This window comes from Osmerus eperlanus, chromosome 2 (genome assembly GCF_963692335.1).
Source record: "Osmerus eperlanus chromosome 2, fOsmEpe2.1, whole genome shotgun sequence".
Classification (NCBI taxonomy): Eukaryota; Metazoa; Chordata; class Actinopteri; order Osmeriformes; family Osmeridae; genus Osmerus; species Osmerus eperlanus.
In genome coordinates, this window is record NC_085019.1 from 2365803 (window position 1) to 2381675 (window position 15873).

General features: G+C 44.6%; 2 protein-coding genes and 1 long non-coding RNA gene across 6 annotated transcripts; 1 reads left to right on the forward strand and 2 right to left on the reverse strand.

Annotated features, from left to right (window-relative positions):
* Positions 1-8: 8 nt before the first annotated feature.
* On the reverse strand, positions 9-2904 carry rnf113a (ring finger protein 113A). Of its 3 annotated transcripts, none has more exons than XR_009932891.1 (11): positions 2761-2904; positions 2255-2331; positions 2043-2141; positions 1773-1880; positions 1541-1650; positions 1330-1436; positions 888-977; positions 689-782; positions 487-593; positions 183-312; positions 9-136 (listed from the first exon to the last, which is right to left on the reverse strand). XR_009932891.1 is itself a non-coding variant. In XM_062486542.1 (11 exons), exons 1-10 carry the CDS (start codon positions 2861-2863, stop codon positions 245-247), a joined length of 963 nt encoding a protein of 320 aa, XP_062342526.1. In that variant the 5' UTR covers positions 2864-2904; the 3' UTR covers positions 32-188; positions 234-244. The 3 variants fall into 3 exon arrangements, 2 of the variants coding, with proteins under 2 accessions (XP_062342526.1, XP_062342516.1); XM_062486542.1 differs by having other exon boundaries at positions 32-188; positions 234-312; XM_062486532.1 differs by having other exon boundaries at positions 32-312.
* A 244-nt stretch (positions 2905-3148) lies between these two features.
* rundc3aa (RUN domain containing 3Aa) lies at positions 3149-14843 on the forward strand. 2 transcript variants are annotated; one of them, XM_062486401.1, is made up of 11 exons: positions 3149-3454; positions 11058-11173; positions 11471-11604; positions 11831-11916; positions 12047-12136; positions 12253-12333; positions 12429-12594; positions 12990-13147; positions 13509-13622; positions 13757-13860; positions 14067-14843. In XM_062486401.1, exons 1-11 carry the CDS (start codon positions 3348-3350, stop codon positions 14207-14209), a joined length of 1299 nt encoding a protein of 432 aa, XP_062342385.1. In that variant the 5' UTR covers positions 3149-3347; the 3' UTR covers positions 14210-14843. The 2 variants fall into 2 exon arrangements, with proteins under 2 accessions (XP_062342385.1, XP_062342384.1); XM_062486400.1 differs by having other exon boundaries at positions 13754-13860; positions 14067-14842.
* LOC134041027 (uncharacterized) lies at positions 4737-8047 on the reverse strand. Its single transcript, XR_009932937.1, has 2 exons — positions 7856-8047; positions 4737-6429 (listed from the first exon to the last, which is right to left on the reverse strand). It is a non-coding gene; the product is annotated as an uncharacterized LOC134041027 (long non-coding RNA).
* Positions 14844-15873: the final 1030 nt, after the last annotated feature.

A 15873-nucleotide genomic window follows, 5' to 3' on the forward strand; every position in this document is an offset into this window, starting at 1 on the left:
AAAAGTTTGATATTCACAAAAGACAACAGAGCTTGGCAATTGCTTGCATCCTTTCTCCTAAAAACACTCATATGATACTCTTCCCCTTGGACCAACCAGTGCGTTAGGAAAAGGGATGACAGGATCTGGGGAAGGGTGGATGACAGGATCTGGGGAAGGGTGGATGAGGATCTGGGGAAGGCTGGATGAGGATCTGGGGAAGGGTGGATGAGGATCTGGGGAAGGGTGGATGAGGATCAGTCTGCTAATCGTCCTCGTCTGAGGGCGGCTGGTCGATCATGGCTTGGTGCTTCTGGATCTTGGACATCAGCTCTGCGAGAGAAACACATGAGGGAAGCAGGGTTTTAAAATGTGTTCACCTGACAAAATATATTCGCCAACAGCAGCATTTGTGTCTTAACCCGTTAACGATGTAGTTTAATCTGTAAGACAGTTGAATATATTCTAATCAGGTTTAAATGTTCAAATTGTCAAACTGTCATTTACCTTTGGCTGGGTTGAAGACACCATTAGTCTGGACGTTGCATACGTAACACCGCTTGGACTTCCGATAGTGTTGGAGAGCGCATGTCTCACAAAAGTAATGCTTGCACCTAAGATACAGAGGTCATTCATCACTGCTTCAGAAACTGCTTCTCATCTACACACCATCAACAAAGACTTTGAGGTATCAGTGCCTATGTCTTACTTTGTGATGACGGGATTCTTAAAGGACTCCCGGCAGATGAAGCACTTGAAGGGCATGTCCTCATCGTCACTGCTCACCTCATAGTTCTCCTCATCTACACACGACAACACAGTGCTTAGCAGGAGAATCCCTGAGATCAGAGCAGCATGCCAGAGCATGGCCCCTGGGCTTCTGTACACCTCTGCGGGGGTGAACTCACCGTTGGCCCCGTAGCGCCCCTCATCCAGCTCCCTCTCAATCTGCCAGCCGTGTTTGTAGTCGGATCGGTCATGCAGGAACTTGCAGCTGTCTGATGGGAGGAATATTTAGTACATTTAGTACATGTAAGCATTTAGCAGACGCTCTTATCCAGAGCGACTTACAGTAAGTGCAGGGACATTCTCCCCGAGGCAAGTAGGGTGAAGTGCCTTGCCCAAGGACACGTCATTTGTCACGGCCTGAATCGAACCAACAACCTTCTGATTAATAGCCCGACTCCCTAATCGCTCAGCCATCTGACCCCAAACAGAAGGGGGCTTAGTTTGCCAAAGCTGCCTTAGTTGCTATAAAGTGAGACTGCAGTCTGATGAGTATATGTATAGTTCTGATAGCCGAGGATAAATGCTAATTTGGCAAAGGAACTTCAACAACATGGTGCTCACCTCCAAAGCCACAGAAGCCTGTCTCTTTGTAGTCTTTGCAGATGTCTGGCTGGTAGTCCCACCTTACTGTGGCCCTCAAGTGTTCAGGGGCCCTAATTGGACCTTTCCTATCATGGTAGAAGGGGGGGGGGAGAGAGGAAATAATGCACAATGAGCTAACATTCAAAGCTGTTCTATGTCTGTGTTCCTCAATGCATACGTGTTCACTCACCTGACCATGCCAGAGGACGCATTGCCCATGGTGGAGTCTTTAGGCTTGATGTATTTGTGGTAGTTGTTTATACCGCGGTATATTTTATCATCTTCTTTACCTGTCAGCTCCTAGTGACAGAATACGTCATGAGAAATCATGTTTTTGCCTCTACTTTTGACAGGACACCCAACACCAAATGATAAACTGATATTGTCCAATTAGCTATCAAGCTAAATAAAGCAACCGTTACCTCCTGAATCTTTTGGCTCCTTTCAAAGATAGACTGAGCATCCTTATCCTTCTCGGTGTCCAGTTCATACACTGCAGTCGCACCCATGTCCTCTGGTCCTTCTGGTTTCTACACATTTAAGATGACACGTGGCATGATGAGGGAAGAAAGGATAGAGCTCAACAACAGAGCTCAAAACGTGACAGTTACGATTCAAGGTAAAGATAAACTACAGGCTTTAGTAGAGAAACCATAGAATGATGTTTGGAGATCTTAGAAATGGGGACTCACTGCCGACCGTGTGGACTTGTAGGCAACTGTAACTTTCTTCTCTTGTTTTTCTTCATCACTTTCGCTGGATGACACCGCCTCTTTCTCTACTTTCTTAGTCTGGGATGCAAAACACATAATGAGCTATATTTTATGATTCAAATGGCGAGAACCGGACAGTAGATATGAGCAGAGAAAAGGCTGTTCGTAGGCTAGTCAAGAGTACACTTTACCCTCTGAATCATGGGGTTGACTCCGGTAGTCTTCTTCTCTTTCCTGACCACAGCATTTTTATCTTCATCGCTATTATCTAGGCAGAACACAAGAAAACGGAATACACGATAGTAACAACTAATGGTAAGCCGTCTCAAATGGGCTCAACGTGTGCATTGGGCGCTCATGCACTGCAAGTAGGATCACCGTACTTGACGAGCTGCATTTAATAACAGACTTGGGGCAAACGTAAGCTAGCAGTAACGCCGCAGTGTCTAGCTAGATACTAGAAAAATAACAAATGGTTAAAACACCTGGATGCTACAGTGATTTCCTAACATATGTATATAATTCGTACTTTTTCGTACTGTATTTTATACCAGACTAAATGTGGCTCGCTGTTTAGGCTAACACACATATCTTTCATAGCAAGTCATTACATTAGCTCGCAAGCTAACAGGCGAACTATTATATCATTTTATGAACCAAAAATCAGCAGTGCGGTTTTCTTCAAATATCTGTGTACCTTTTTCGCTGTCACTGGCTTTTCTTTTTCGTGCAGAGAATTTCTTTGTCGACTTTTTGAAAAGAAAAGTACATGTTGATTTAGGCTCATCTGATTCCGCCATCGTTCTTTCTGCTCAATGCAACCTGCATCAACAAATCAGCAAGAGCGAACAACATTGAAACAGCGACCCCAACCGTAGAGGAGACATGTTTTCCATTGGTTTATTCTGAGGCACACCATGCCACCGTGTGGCCAAAGATAATATCACCATTTACAGATATTTGCTAAAATAAACGTATTCTATGCATTCAATTTAGAAGATTTCTCGGTCTAGTCGAAATTAAGAATGCATTATGGATGAATTAGTGTGCGTTAAATTATTTTGCATGAAGAACAACTATAGTCATACATGTTTTCAGTATAGGGTTGTGTGCAATAAGTCAATCGTGAATCGAATCGTGAGCGTGCCGACGTAGCTGGACACTCTCCTACGATAACCTTCTCCAGCATCCCTACCGCGGAGGACAGCGGAATATCTGTATGGCATAGTCCCGCGCGGAGGGAGGGGTCCTGGTGCAAGGTAACAGAAGGCTCCGTGCCGACGAATGGAGTCCGGCTGTTTACAGACAGCAATGGCTATGGGTTTGACATCGAAAAAGGCATCTACTCGGAGCGTCGGCGTGGAACGAAAAAATCTCATCACTGTTTGCAGGTATAGCGATGCGGATATATGTATGTAGGCTACTTAGTGTGGATATTCACACGCCATGTATTGGCTCATCCTATTGCTAATGTGGGATGTCAAATAGCCAAAACATGAATGGTGTTCATTAGGCTAACATCTGAATTTCATAAATGTTCTGCCTTGTCTTCCCATTAATACAATGTATTATATTCTATATCCAATTCTGTTATTTTGTAAACCATCTTTGTAAGTGAACCATAACAAATGGTAAAATGAAAGGACATCCATAGCTTTATAACCTGAAGGTTTTCACCTTCAGATATCCCCCAATGGCCTTATGAGAAAGAATTGTAGGCCGATGCGGTTTAAAGGCATCGCTCCCCATGACTGGCAAATGATGACGAGGGCCTGTTAAGGACAAGGACATGGTCTAAGCTCTGGAGAATACTCAGTTACTGATGATGATAGCCTTCATTTTTGTGAATTGACAATTATACCCAACATCATTTTACATTGTGAGAATGAAGGGCTTGAATCTAAGAACGTATGAAATATATATGATATAAAACGTTCCTATAGAATTGCATTGGAATATGTTTTTTTTGTGTGTGCAAATCTTTGTTTTGTTTGTTATTTTGGTGCTGCCTGTTCTGTGTTCTGATGCACAATGCAGTTAAGTCACTTATGCGTTTATTGTTTAGATGGACCACAGGTCACAAACAGAGCCAGGATTGTTACCTCAGAAACGTGTGGGTCTGTGGTTGGCAGATTGTATGTTAGCGATGTGAATATGTTATCTCTGGGCACCCCATGCCGCGTCATGTCAGGAGTCAGGTGGCTGAGCGGTTAGGTAGTCGGACTCGTAATCTGAAGGTTACCGGTTCGATTCCTGGCTGTGCAAAATGACGTTGTGTCCTTGGGCAAGGCATTTCACCCTACTTGCCTCGGGGGGGAATGTCCCTGTACTTACTGTAAGTCGCTCTGGATAAGAGCGTCTGATAAATGACTAAATGTAAATGTAAATGTCATGTCCTAGAGGGTTTGTGAACAGTGTGTACTGTCACTCCTGAGAAGTCATGATGAGACCCAACCAATGCTTGAAGGAGGCATTGTTCCAGGCTGGAATTACATCAGTTTAGTAGCGTTGTCAACATTTTTTGAATGATGAAGACATGGTCACCTCTCAGTCATCTTTGGTGTAATATTATTAACATCAGCGCTTTATATTACAGTGGATGTGGCCATGCTGACTGTGAATATGTGTTGCATTGGCATTAAAACATTTGACAGATGAATGAAAACGACAGAATGCAAAGCGATTTCTTTTATTACCTCTATGCCAGAGGTTCTGCCTGCCTTTAGTGACACAGAACAGTTGTGTAACAGAACAAATACAACATCACATAGAACATGCCTCAAAAGAAAGAAAAAGTCACAATACAGACTTCTGAGTCTTAGAAAGATTAGCGAGAGCACAATGGACGTTTGTTGCCACTTTTCAGTGACAGTTCATGTCAAGAACATTTTAATCTAAGACACTTAAAAGACGAGTACAGTGGACACAAGACTAAAAATGAACATTGAAAACAATTTGTCATCAGTAATGCTAATTAAACCATTCCATTCACTTTTTTTTCTTTCAAATAAGTCAGATTAAATTCTTTTGAGGGTTTTGCTCCCAAGGTTTGACTATTTGAAAACATCTGTGTGGTTGTCAGATCTGCCTATCTCTCTTGTTTAGCACCAAAGCATACAGTACATGGCATTATTAATCTAAATGGCACTCAGGCTCTAGATCACTGTGGTCTTGCCAGACAATTTCCTAGTGACAGCTCATGTTCTGGGGGGGCTGTTCAAGTAGACAAAGGGTATGACCTTCAGTCACACTACAGGGAAATATTGACTGTGGCCTTAGGCCCGCTGTTTGCGAATTGAATCAGGCTGGCAATCTGGTGTGGCTGTCATCTTTGTGTAAATCAGCAGGCTTAGACTGCCCAGGTGCATGGCCATGATATGGAGGCTAGTTTGACTGACAGACAGATACACAGCTACTTTCAGATCATTAGCCAAGAAGCCCTGCAAAGCCCACATTAGTGTTCAGTTAGTACAGCCAAAACATTAACAGTATTCTGATGGAAGGGTGTATATTCAATTTAACATGCATAACTATTCCCCTCCCTATCATATCATATACATGTAACATACAGTACATCAACACATATAGATTAACAGTCCACTTTTTATTAGGTGGAATGAAATCCATTTGTGGGATCTCTTTTGTTATAATTATTACACAGAATCATGCCCTGTTTTGAGTTTTCGGGGTCCTGGGCACATATAGTAAGCATGGGCACATGTGCAACTTGTTTATTATCAGGGGTCATACATGTGACGTCACAGGAAATAAAAGCCATCATGGTTTTCAAGGGGCACATAGGGCACCCTTGTGGACTGGTCATACTACAACTCTCTATATATCTAGCTATATCTAACACCCATTGATGTGGCTGGTGGTTTGGGGTCTTCATCATCAGTACTGTGACAATATTTTCAGATGAGACATAACATGCAAAGCAATAACGCTACACTGGGGAATCTCATCTGCATCGGAAAGATCATGGGTATTTATTATGCATGTGCAAGGTTTATATGTGACCTAGCTTGGAAAGGTCTCTTCTTTCAATTCCTTAATGCACTACTTGATTACTTACCTCAACAATGTTTGAGCTGTTGCTATGGTAAACATTATATGTAAAATATGGCAAGACTAGAGTGTCATACTGGTTTCAGATCTTGAAATTGTCCTGAAGGTGTTCCAACAAGGGTTTACAGACAATTCCATTTGATTCTACTCTACTCTAAATCTAATAGAAAAGGCCATAAGCAAAACCAGCTAATCGCAAGGCGATAGGTCATCCCTTTGTGGGTGAATAGTGTGCCCTAAGAGTCCACATGTGAAGGTCCCAGACTGGACGAACCCTGATGGCGGAGACCCGTAGAACCTAAAAAAACAACATAAGTTGAATAAGATGAGACAAATTGATTTTTCACTTTTTACTTATTTTCTCTTCTACTGTAGCTTGTTTAAGCCTTCCGGCTTTCTTCCTTCACTTAGAAGTGGCTGCACCATAGCTTTTTGTGCATGTTTACTGAGTAGCATAAAAACCTCTCGTCATTTCCCTAGTCTAGTGTACTGTCACTCTAGACTTATGCCCTATGTATTTATCGCAAGGTTTATTGGCATTGCAATGACAGCAGGTCCAACCAGATCAGACGCTTAAAATCACAGCATTAATTTAAGATGACTCTTGTGTTTTGCGACTCCAATCCTGTCAGGTTCATTTTCATTTGACTTTCACATATCATGCAATTCCTCCAGATACTCTCAGTTCTTCCCATCCCAGCCCTCAGGGGTCTTCTCGCACCCTCCTTTAGTTGCACTTGCACTGACCATAAAACACATAGCCTGGACGCTCATACACTCAGGAAGAGAAACACATTAATCCCCAGGACCTATTGATTCTATTTTGCATTTTGTCTGTTTGACCAAAAGTGTGATATTCCCAGCATCAGAGCAAATACACAAACAACTGTACGCCTAGGAGGTCCAGGGCACAGTTAAGTGGTTCTCCTTGGCTGAACTCCTGTCCCCTTATTGGGAAGTAGGGGAAAGCCTAGGCTGCACAGCCCAGGACATGTCTCTCACACCCCAGACGGTGTCTTATTATGCTGTGGCCAGTGAGATGTCCTCCTGTGTCAGCTGATCCTGCTGGTTATGCCAAAACTAAAGAGAGAAGGGGAAGACAGAGAGTGAAAGAGAGATAAATCAGGAAGAGGTTGAAGAGGGTGGCTCAAAGGATTATTGCTGACAAATGAAAGAAGTATTATGATAGTGTAAGTGCTATGGCAAATAAACCAGAATTGTGGGTAAGTACAGTAGAGGGGGGGGGGGGGGGAGGGGAGAGAACAAGGAGAACATTTGAAGAGAGCTGAGAGGAGACCTGGCCAGAGTCCAAGGCGAGTGAGAGGGGGCACAAAAGATGCTTGTTATAAGGCAGTGGTTGTTTTTCAGTGTCAAATCGTACCAAGAGCATGTTGCTGTGGTATTCCAGCCATTTGCATTTCAGGCATGCCAGCTATTCTCGCTCTTAAACTCCCCTTCACATCAAGACCTCCTAGTCAATAGAATAACTGAACACCTATTTGAGAATTTTTTTATGACACTGGCAATTTTTGCTTGGTCATCACAAATACCACAAATATCAATTAAGTCAGACCTTACAGTTAAATTGAGTATGCAAATTGATTTTGGGGGTGTGTTGCAAACAATTAACTTAGCATTGGACTCAAGGAATCATCTGAAGTCATGGATATAGTAGAACACACGTTACAATGCCAACTATCTGATATCATTCTGATACTACTGACCTGTTTCAGTGGTAAATCCTGCAGGATAAAAAAAAAATGAAAGGTCCGAAAGTAATATAATCCAATATTTTCGAAGTCAATTTGGATACCCCTTTGCAGATGTTGTAATGATGTCCGTAGTTCCCCTGTGACAGTAGAGTTTTGTCTTTTGATGTTGTAGATATTGCTGCCAGTTCCCCCCACCCAGTACTGAGACCCCGTGTCATCTAGAGGGTCTTGCGCTTTGGAAAGAACGCTTTCCGGAAAGATGTGGTAGTGGTGCCCCTGCTGAAGGAGGCACTGCCCAGGGCAATCTTGGTCTTCCCGCTGGTGATGGTGGAGGCGCCTAGAGAGGTGGTTTTCTTGCCCCTGGTGATGGAGGAGTTGCCCATGGCAATCTTGGTCTTGTCCCTCTTGATCTTGGTGTTGCCCAGGGAGAGAGCAGTCTTCCCTTCGGTGATGCTGGTGTTGCCCATTGGGGAGAAGGTTGTCTACCTGACCCGGATGAGGTGGTGGATTTTGGGGTTCACTCGACACAACGCATCGCACACTCATGCAGCACACCCTGCTCACCAAGCCTTGGGTGTGATAGTAACAGTATGTGCAGCCCAGACCAGAGCAGAATGCTAAGCGTGGATGGTGCTACCCCCGTGGCACATAATGCCCTCGTTGAGCTTGTGGACGTGGGCTCTGGAAGGCCGCATACCACCCATGTGTCCCTGTGAATGGACAGAGGCTGAAGTAGGAGGCTATAGCCTATCGGGGGGCCCCAGACAGGGGACTGATTGTCCCATCGCCACGACGACATAGGATGGCTGAAGGAGACATTGTTGAGCAGGGGACAATCTGCGGTGACATCACTATATTCCGAGGCATTGTTCCCTATATCCCTTGATTGTAAGGCATTGGCTCTGTGTGATACTGTTAGAACTGATATCAGGCATATCATTAGAATGTGAGCCATGATAAAGGCAGGGTGTCCTGGCATGATGTTCATGCACTGGCTTTAGCATCTCTCTTCCTGTCTCCTGGCTTCTGTTTGATATTATATAAGGATTTGGTTTCATAGATGTTCGGACTTTAACTAATTGTGACACAATGAAATTGTACTGATTCAACTTCAAGGTTGTCACACAAGTACTTTCTAAAAATAATTCCTGGATAGTTGTCTTCCACTTTAAGACAACGTTGTCAAGCAGATCATTACGATCATTACAAGTTCCATTTGTGAACAAAACAAATAAGCCAAACACGTTAAATTAAGGTTATTCTTTATAAGCACCATGTTACATCTGTCAATCTTGACATAAACTTTCTCTAGATTATAACTGTCTTGCTAAACATAGCATAATTATTGTAAAGGATGTAACCCCCATAATTTAAATCCGTTTCACTAGCATACAAGCTGGTTTTCTATTGTAAAAATAAATGGATATTTTGTGATCATATATGTGGAACTATATGCCATACATATGTGACGTATTCCCAGAGCTAAGGACACACTCTCTTGTGTTTTCACATACATCACACACAGCTGTTTCACACTTCCCCGCCCTGCCAACACAGCACCAACCACATCTCATCAGTCACACGTCTGAACAATGCTCTCAATGTGTCTCCAGGAAATCTTACTCATCCGATTTCAAGCCTATTAGATCTGCAACTCATTTAGCACTGTCCCCCACATGGGGATTTAATGCAGTTTTCTGTGTTCGATGAACACTTTGAACAGTTTTGGGATCTTAACATACTCAGTTAGGGTCATGTAGAGACCAAAGGAATGCTTAATTGTAACATAAACTTAATGCTTCACATTTATTACCAACACTGATTTTTATCGACAAGATTTTAAGCCACTGACCTGCTACAATTGACAACAAAAATATCCCTTAGTTATCGTATGTATCAAGTATTCACAGGTTCAAATCCCAGTAGACGTTCCTTTGAGTTTGGTTGCCCCTGGTGAAGGTGGTTTTGACCACAGACACGGACTTGGCCCCGTGACGGAAGGTCAGCGTGCTCAAAGAGCTGGTGTTTTCGCCGCGTGTGACAGAGGTTGTGCCCATAGTGACACTGGTGTTGCCCAAGGTGATGGTGGTTCTGGTCCAGGAGATCGATGATTTTCCCCAGGAGATGGCGTACTTAGTTCTCAGAACCAAGGATGTGCCTTTAGTGAAGGTGGTCTTGCTCGACAGGAAGGTGGTTTTCCATTCACCGCTAGACTCTCTTTTTGATGTCTTTGCTGGTTTGGGAGTCTTAGCCCTGGTGTCTGGCGTCCTGTCCATCTAGGTGGTTCTGCGCTTGGGCATTAATGCTTTGCGGAAGGAAGTGGTGGTGGTGCCTCGGCTGAAGCTAGCTCGGCCCAGAGCGACAGTAGTCTTCTCTCTCTGGATGGTGGATTCCCCCATGGAGGTGGTGGTCACTCCCCTGAAGATGGAGGAGTTTCCCAAGGATACGGTAGTCTTGCCCCTGGCTATGGAGGTGCTGCCCACGGCCAGGGCAGTCTTGCCCTCCGTGATGCTGGTGTTGCCCATGGAGGCGGGCAGCCCTAGTCCTGGACTCTGACTCCTAACTCGCACACAGCATTGCTTCCAGCCTCCTAATGGTGTGTTGGGTGTGATTGCGAGGCCAAAATGCTGCCAGATGAAATCAGTGTCAGGGGCTGCCCTAAATAGATCAGACCACAATTTATAAGGAGGGGGGGGGGGGAGGGGGGGTTCTTTGATTATAGCTGGTCTCTTAGAAAGTACAGACAGAGGGACAGACGAGACCCAGTGTGACCTGGAAGCTCAGAGAGTGGACAAAGGCTGCAACGCCGACGACCGTATCATCTGCCACTGGTTCGGGACACAAGGGGGTTAATTGTGCCGTCGTCACGGCAACGCCGCCTCGGACCTGAAGGGGGGCATTGTGCCGCACACAAGACAATCGGGGGGTGACCTCAGTGGGCTTTGATGGCGTCGCTCCCAACAAGCTCCTCCCAGCTATTGTTTTGCGAGTTTCAAACACAGAGGTGCATTTGTCTTTGCTGTGTGTGTGGTTACACCATAAAAAATAAAAATATATCAACACTGTACTGTTATAACTACTAGGCCGTTCTCCGTCCCGCTGTACAGCTGATAGGCACATTTACAGTACACATGACGTGACAAGATTCCCCTCATAGCAGATATTTTGTATGTTACATTTCTAAGCTTTTGTTGTTGTTGTCCCTCTCTCTTAGATTTTCAGTGAAGACTCTACTGGAAAAGTACACAGCCGAGCCCATCGATGACTCATCCGAGGAGTTTGTCAACTTTGCGGCCATTTTGGAGCACATTCTCAGCCACCGCTTCAAAGGTAACAGGGCAGGAAAAACCCATCACACATGCACAGATGGTTATGGTAGCATCATGCAGTTACTCTATTTCTGTAAATAATAAATGTGCGCCACAAAACTGGAAGAAAAGTGACACTTAAAGGTCAGTACAGTAGATTTATGAAACTGGCAAATTATTTCCTTGGCTGAGCAAGACTGTTGTATTACTCATATCCATCTGTGTGTACTGCATAGTGTCGTTTGACAGTGTTTGCAGACACTGTGTGGGCTGTGGTAGGAGTTGTGAGTCATTCTTGTGTTTCTAAACTGGGGTCCAGGTCCGGGCAGCTGGTTCAGCTCAGATGGACAGCGTAGTTTCTGGGACTACATCCGGTTGGCATGCAGCAAGGTGCAGAACAACTGCATCGCCAGTATTGAGAATATTGAGAACATCAGCACCTCACGCGCAAAGGCAAGGACTGTGTGTGGTATACTTTGTGTGTGTGTGTGGTATACTCTGTGTGTGTGTGTGTGTGTGGTATACTCTGTGTCTGTGTGTGTGTTTGGGGTCATGGGAAGAAGGGTTCTCTGATTCCGAAAGCATGCACTCTCTCTTTGTTTCTCTGTATGTATTTATCCCTCTGTCTGTTACTCTCTGATTCTTGATCTGTCTGCCATCTTCCTCTGAACCCTTCTAGGGGCGGGCATGGATCCGAGTGGCACTGATGGAGAAGAGAATGTCTGAATATGTTGCCACAGCTCTGAGGGACACACGGACCACCAGGTCAGTATGGACCAACCATGACAATGTCTTCCATCCACACCGTGCTCAGCAAGCCATTAGCATGCCCTCACACAACACAACCTCATCTCAGGACCTGAACACTTTGTACGCTTGAACGCACGCTTTGTAGGAGGTTCTATGATGACGGTGCCATTATGCTGAGAGAAGAGGCCACAGTGTTGACAGGCATGCTTATCGGACTCAGCGCTATAGACTTCAGGTGAGGCGTCACTCAGATCACATCAGAATAGGACACAACTTACAGAGTCGATACAGAACATTTCAAACATGCACAATGATCTCTCTCTCTCTCTCTCTCTGTGTGTGTCTCTACAGTTTTTGTTTGAAAGGCGAAGCGTTGGATGGGAAGTCCCCTGCAGTGATTGACTACACACCCTACTTGAAGTTCACTCAGAGGTCAAACGCTACACTTGTGGAGAGCTTAGAAGAGCGCAAACAGAGTGACATGGACGTGTGCTCTAGTACGATCCCTGTGTGTCTCTGTTGAGCAGCTACGACTACCTGAGCGACGAGGAAGACCGCTGCAGCGTGGACAGCAGTGCGAGTGACGAGAGTGTCCCCGAGCACCCCTACATCCCCTTGGTAACCGACGACGAAAGCTGGAGCACCAAATGTCGCAAGATGGAGCAGAGATTTAAGATAGTCTACGCCCAGAAGGTGATTCCGACACGTCGCTCCTAGCAATGTACTGTAAAACATTCAATATCAAAAGCCAGATTAAAAAGGATTTGATGCAAATGAATAACCCTTATTTCCACTGATAATCCATTTACATTACATTTTGTCATTTAGCAGACGCTCTTATCCAGAGCGACTTACAGTAAGTACAGGGACATTCCCCCCGAGGCAAGTAGGGGGAAGTGCCTTGCCCAAGGACACAACGTCATTTGACAGAATGGACGGAATCAAACCGGCAACCTTCTGATTAATAGCCCGATTCCCTAACCGCTCAGCCATCTGACCCCTAACACAAGACGCCAGTGTATATGGCACACACCGTTTCCACTCCTAAACGTCCACCTCGGGGCCTGTGCGTGTCTTTGCGTTTCCAGGGTTACCTGGAGGAGCTGGTGCGTCTGAGAGAGTCCCAGCTGAAGAACGTGGAAAGTGAGAACAAGCGTCTGAGCTCCACGCTGGGGGAGCAGAGTGTCCAGAGCCACCAGGAGAAGAAGGAGCTGGAAGCCATCGTTCTGGAGCTACAGGCACAGCTGTAAGAGCACACAAACTGGCCCAAACCGGCCCAAACTGGATCCTCATGTCCCAGGGCTCTTTTACGCACTGGGAAATTACATTTAGTCATTTAGCAGACGCTCTCATCCAGAGCGACTTACAGTAAGTACAGGGACATTCCCCCCGAGGCAAGTAGGGTGAAGTGCCTTGCCCAAGGACACAACGTCATTTGGCACGAACCGTGCCTTGAATCGAACCGGCAACCTTCTGATTAATAGCCCGATTCCCTAACCGCTCAGCCGTCTGACATGAGAATACATATGCAACTGTCATTCTTCTCTCTCCCTCTCATCCCAGTTTTTTCTGCTGATAGTTATTTAAATCTAGTGTTCTCCCTGTAGCACTGCCCTCATCCCCTGTGATTCCTCTCACCTGGCCAAACACCTGTCCATCCCTCTGGTCAACCAGTGGCCCTCAATCCCAAACAACCAGGGGGACGTCAAGCTCTTTCGCAGGTAAAACTTCCCACGACATGCAGCACACGGATCACATTTTGGGCTGTTCCACCTGTGTGCCTGTATGGTTGACATGCATGTGCAGGTGTGCAAATACAACAGCATTCCATAATGCTGGTTCACTTTTTCAGAAGAAGTTTCCACAGTCTGGAGTTGCTTTCTGCTGAAGTTAGCCTGAACTCCGAGTCCCAGAGAACAGATGGCAGAGAGAATGGAGATGCTGCCTGGTCTTCAGCAGGTATACAACTGAAGACATTCAGACTCATTCTCACCAAAACTAACCCTTTTGATACTGATATGCAAACGTTCAGATGGAAACCTCTCCAAAGGTATCCACATGTCACATGTAAAGGCATGTTTGGGTCCTGTCCATGTTGGGTTTTGGTCGCTGATCAAAGCGTGTTTTAAGGACAGAATGTTATCCTGTTTGTTCTCTCTTTCCAGATAAGGACTACACCCCCTCTATGCTTGGTCTGTGTGGTTCTCTGGCCTCCCTTCCTAGTTGCAAGTCCCTGTCCAGCCTCAAGTCAAGCGAATGTCTGGTCAACATCAGTACTGAGCCCAGCCCTGCTCTTTCTCCCAGCTAGGGGGCGCCACATCCAGGCTTCGAGGAGTGGCAACCCAACAGCCAACCCCAGCCCTTCCTGCCTGTCTGCCTGGTGATGTTGCATCGGCCATGATGAACAACACTGCAACCATCCTTGTCCTCCTCAACTTCTCCGCCACCTCTCATTCACAAACAATAGAGGGAAATAATCTATCCCTATTTCTTTATTTCTATATGGATACATTTAAAGTGACGATACAACAAAAAGCATAAGGTACTCAAGTATAAACTCTACGCATAACTTCTGTGACTTTTGCCCATGCAGTAATTCACTTGCCTTTTCCCACACACTCTGTTCTAGCCCTTCTGATGTATACATTTCTAGTTGGACTTGGTCTTGGCCTGTGCAGGATCTTGCTGTGCTTTTGATCACATATATGCCACTTCATTTCAGGAAAACAATTCAATTTAAATTCATTCTCCAACTGTTTCTCTGACACTGATAAATCTCCTCATAGTACTGTTTGTGTGTCAGTGTTGCCCTGGGCAAGTCATGCTTTTGCCCAGAGCAAGTCAGAATTACACAGAGCTGGAATGACTATGGAAGCAAATTAAAATTGAACTAAGAATTCATTTCAATGTGAAAAAAAAATTCTAATTCATATTTCAATTTTAAAGAGGTGAGTTCAAAACCAACAAATTCGGTGGTGTTAACAAATTCGGTGGTGTTAAACACCACCGAATTTGTTGGTTTTGAACTCGTCTGTCAATATTAAGAATTCAAGGCCTTTTAAAATTCAAAACATGTCACTGATTAACTTCCATAAATGACGTCCCTTTGCATTAGAAAGCAGTCCTATCTGGGTAAACAATGTGGTTGGGATGGGATATTGAGAGTGTTGCTAATAGTGTAGATGTGTGTTTGAAGCATGTGAATGACTGATCATTGACCCTTTATTTGCCAGGTTTTCCCACTCTCCAATAGGCATGTCATAGACCTGCTTGGAGTAATCAGACAGTATAACTTTAGTTAGTGTAAATTTGTGCAGCAGTTAATAAAAGCTATTGATGCCTATCGCCATGTCTTTGATATTTGGTTTATTGGACGTATTTTATAAGTCAACTATTCTGTTCTTTCAATTGATCTATTTTGTTATTTTTTCAATGACCAATGCTATTTGTTGCAATAAACAGCATTTTTGTTTATGCCCATCACAGTGTGAGTGAATGATTTTAAACTGGGAGACATCTTGTGTTCTCTTGATGTCACTTTCAAATGTGTCCAAATTATGTCCAAAAACAGCTTGTGCGCGACAAGCCCCTGTACAATCAAGGCTCTCTTTTTACTGGTTTTGGCTGTGGTAGTTAAAATAACCAGATTTTACAGCTGGTACAATTTCCGTACAAAACATCATCAAGACCGCTGGTAGTGATCGAGTGAAACTTTGTTCTCCAGTCCCTGGTACAAGGCAGTACATGTCGTTGAACGCGTGGGGACGCCGTTGTCGCCTACAAACCATAGCCGCAAACCTTAAGCTGGACCCAAACTTCCTACTGCACTGTTTTCTGTGGGTCAGGTACCAGGCAGTGATTGAGAATTACTTTTCATCCTGGTGCCTTTTTTCTTTGACGTAAAGGCTAGTTATCAAAATACCTCGACTCAACTCAAGTGAACGCTGGTTGCCATTCAAGGTAGCCAGGTTA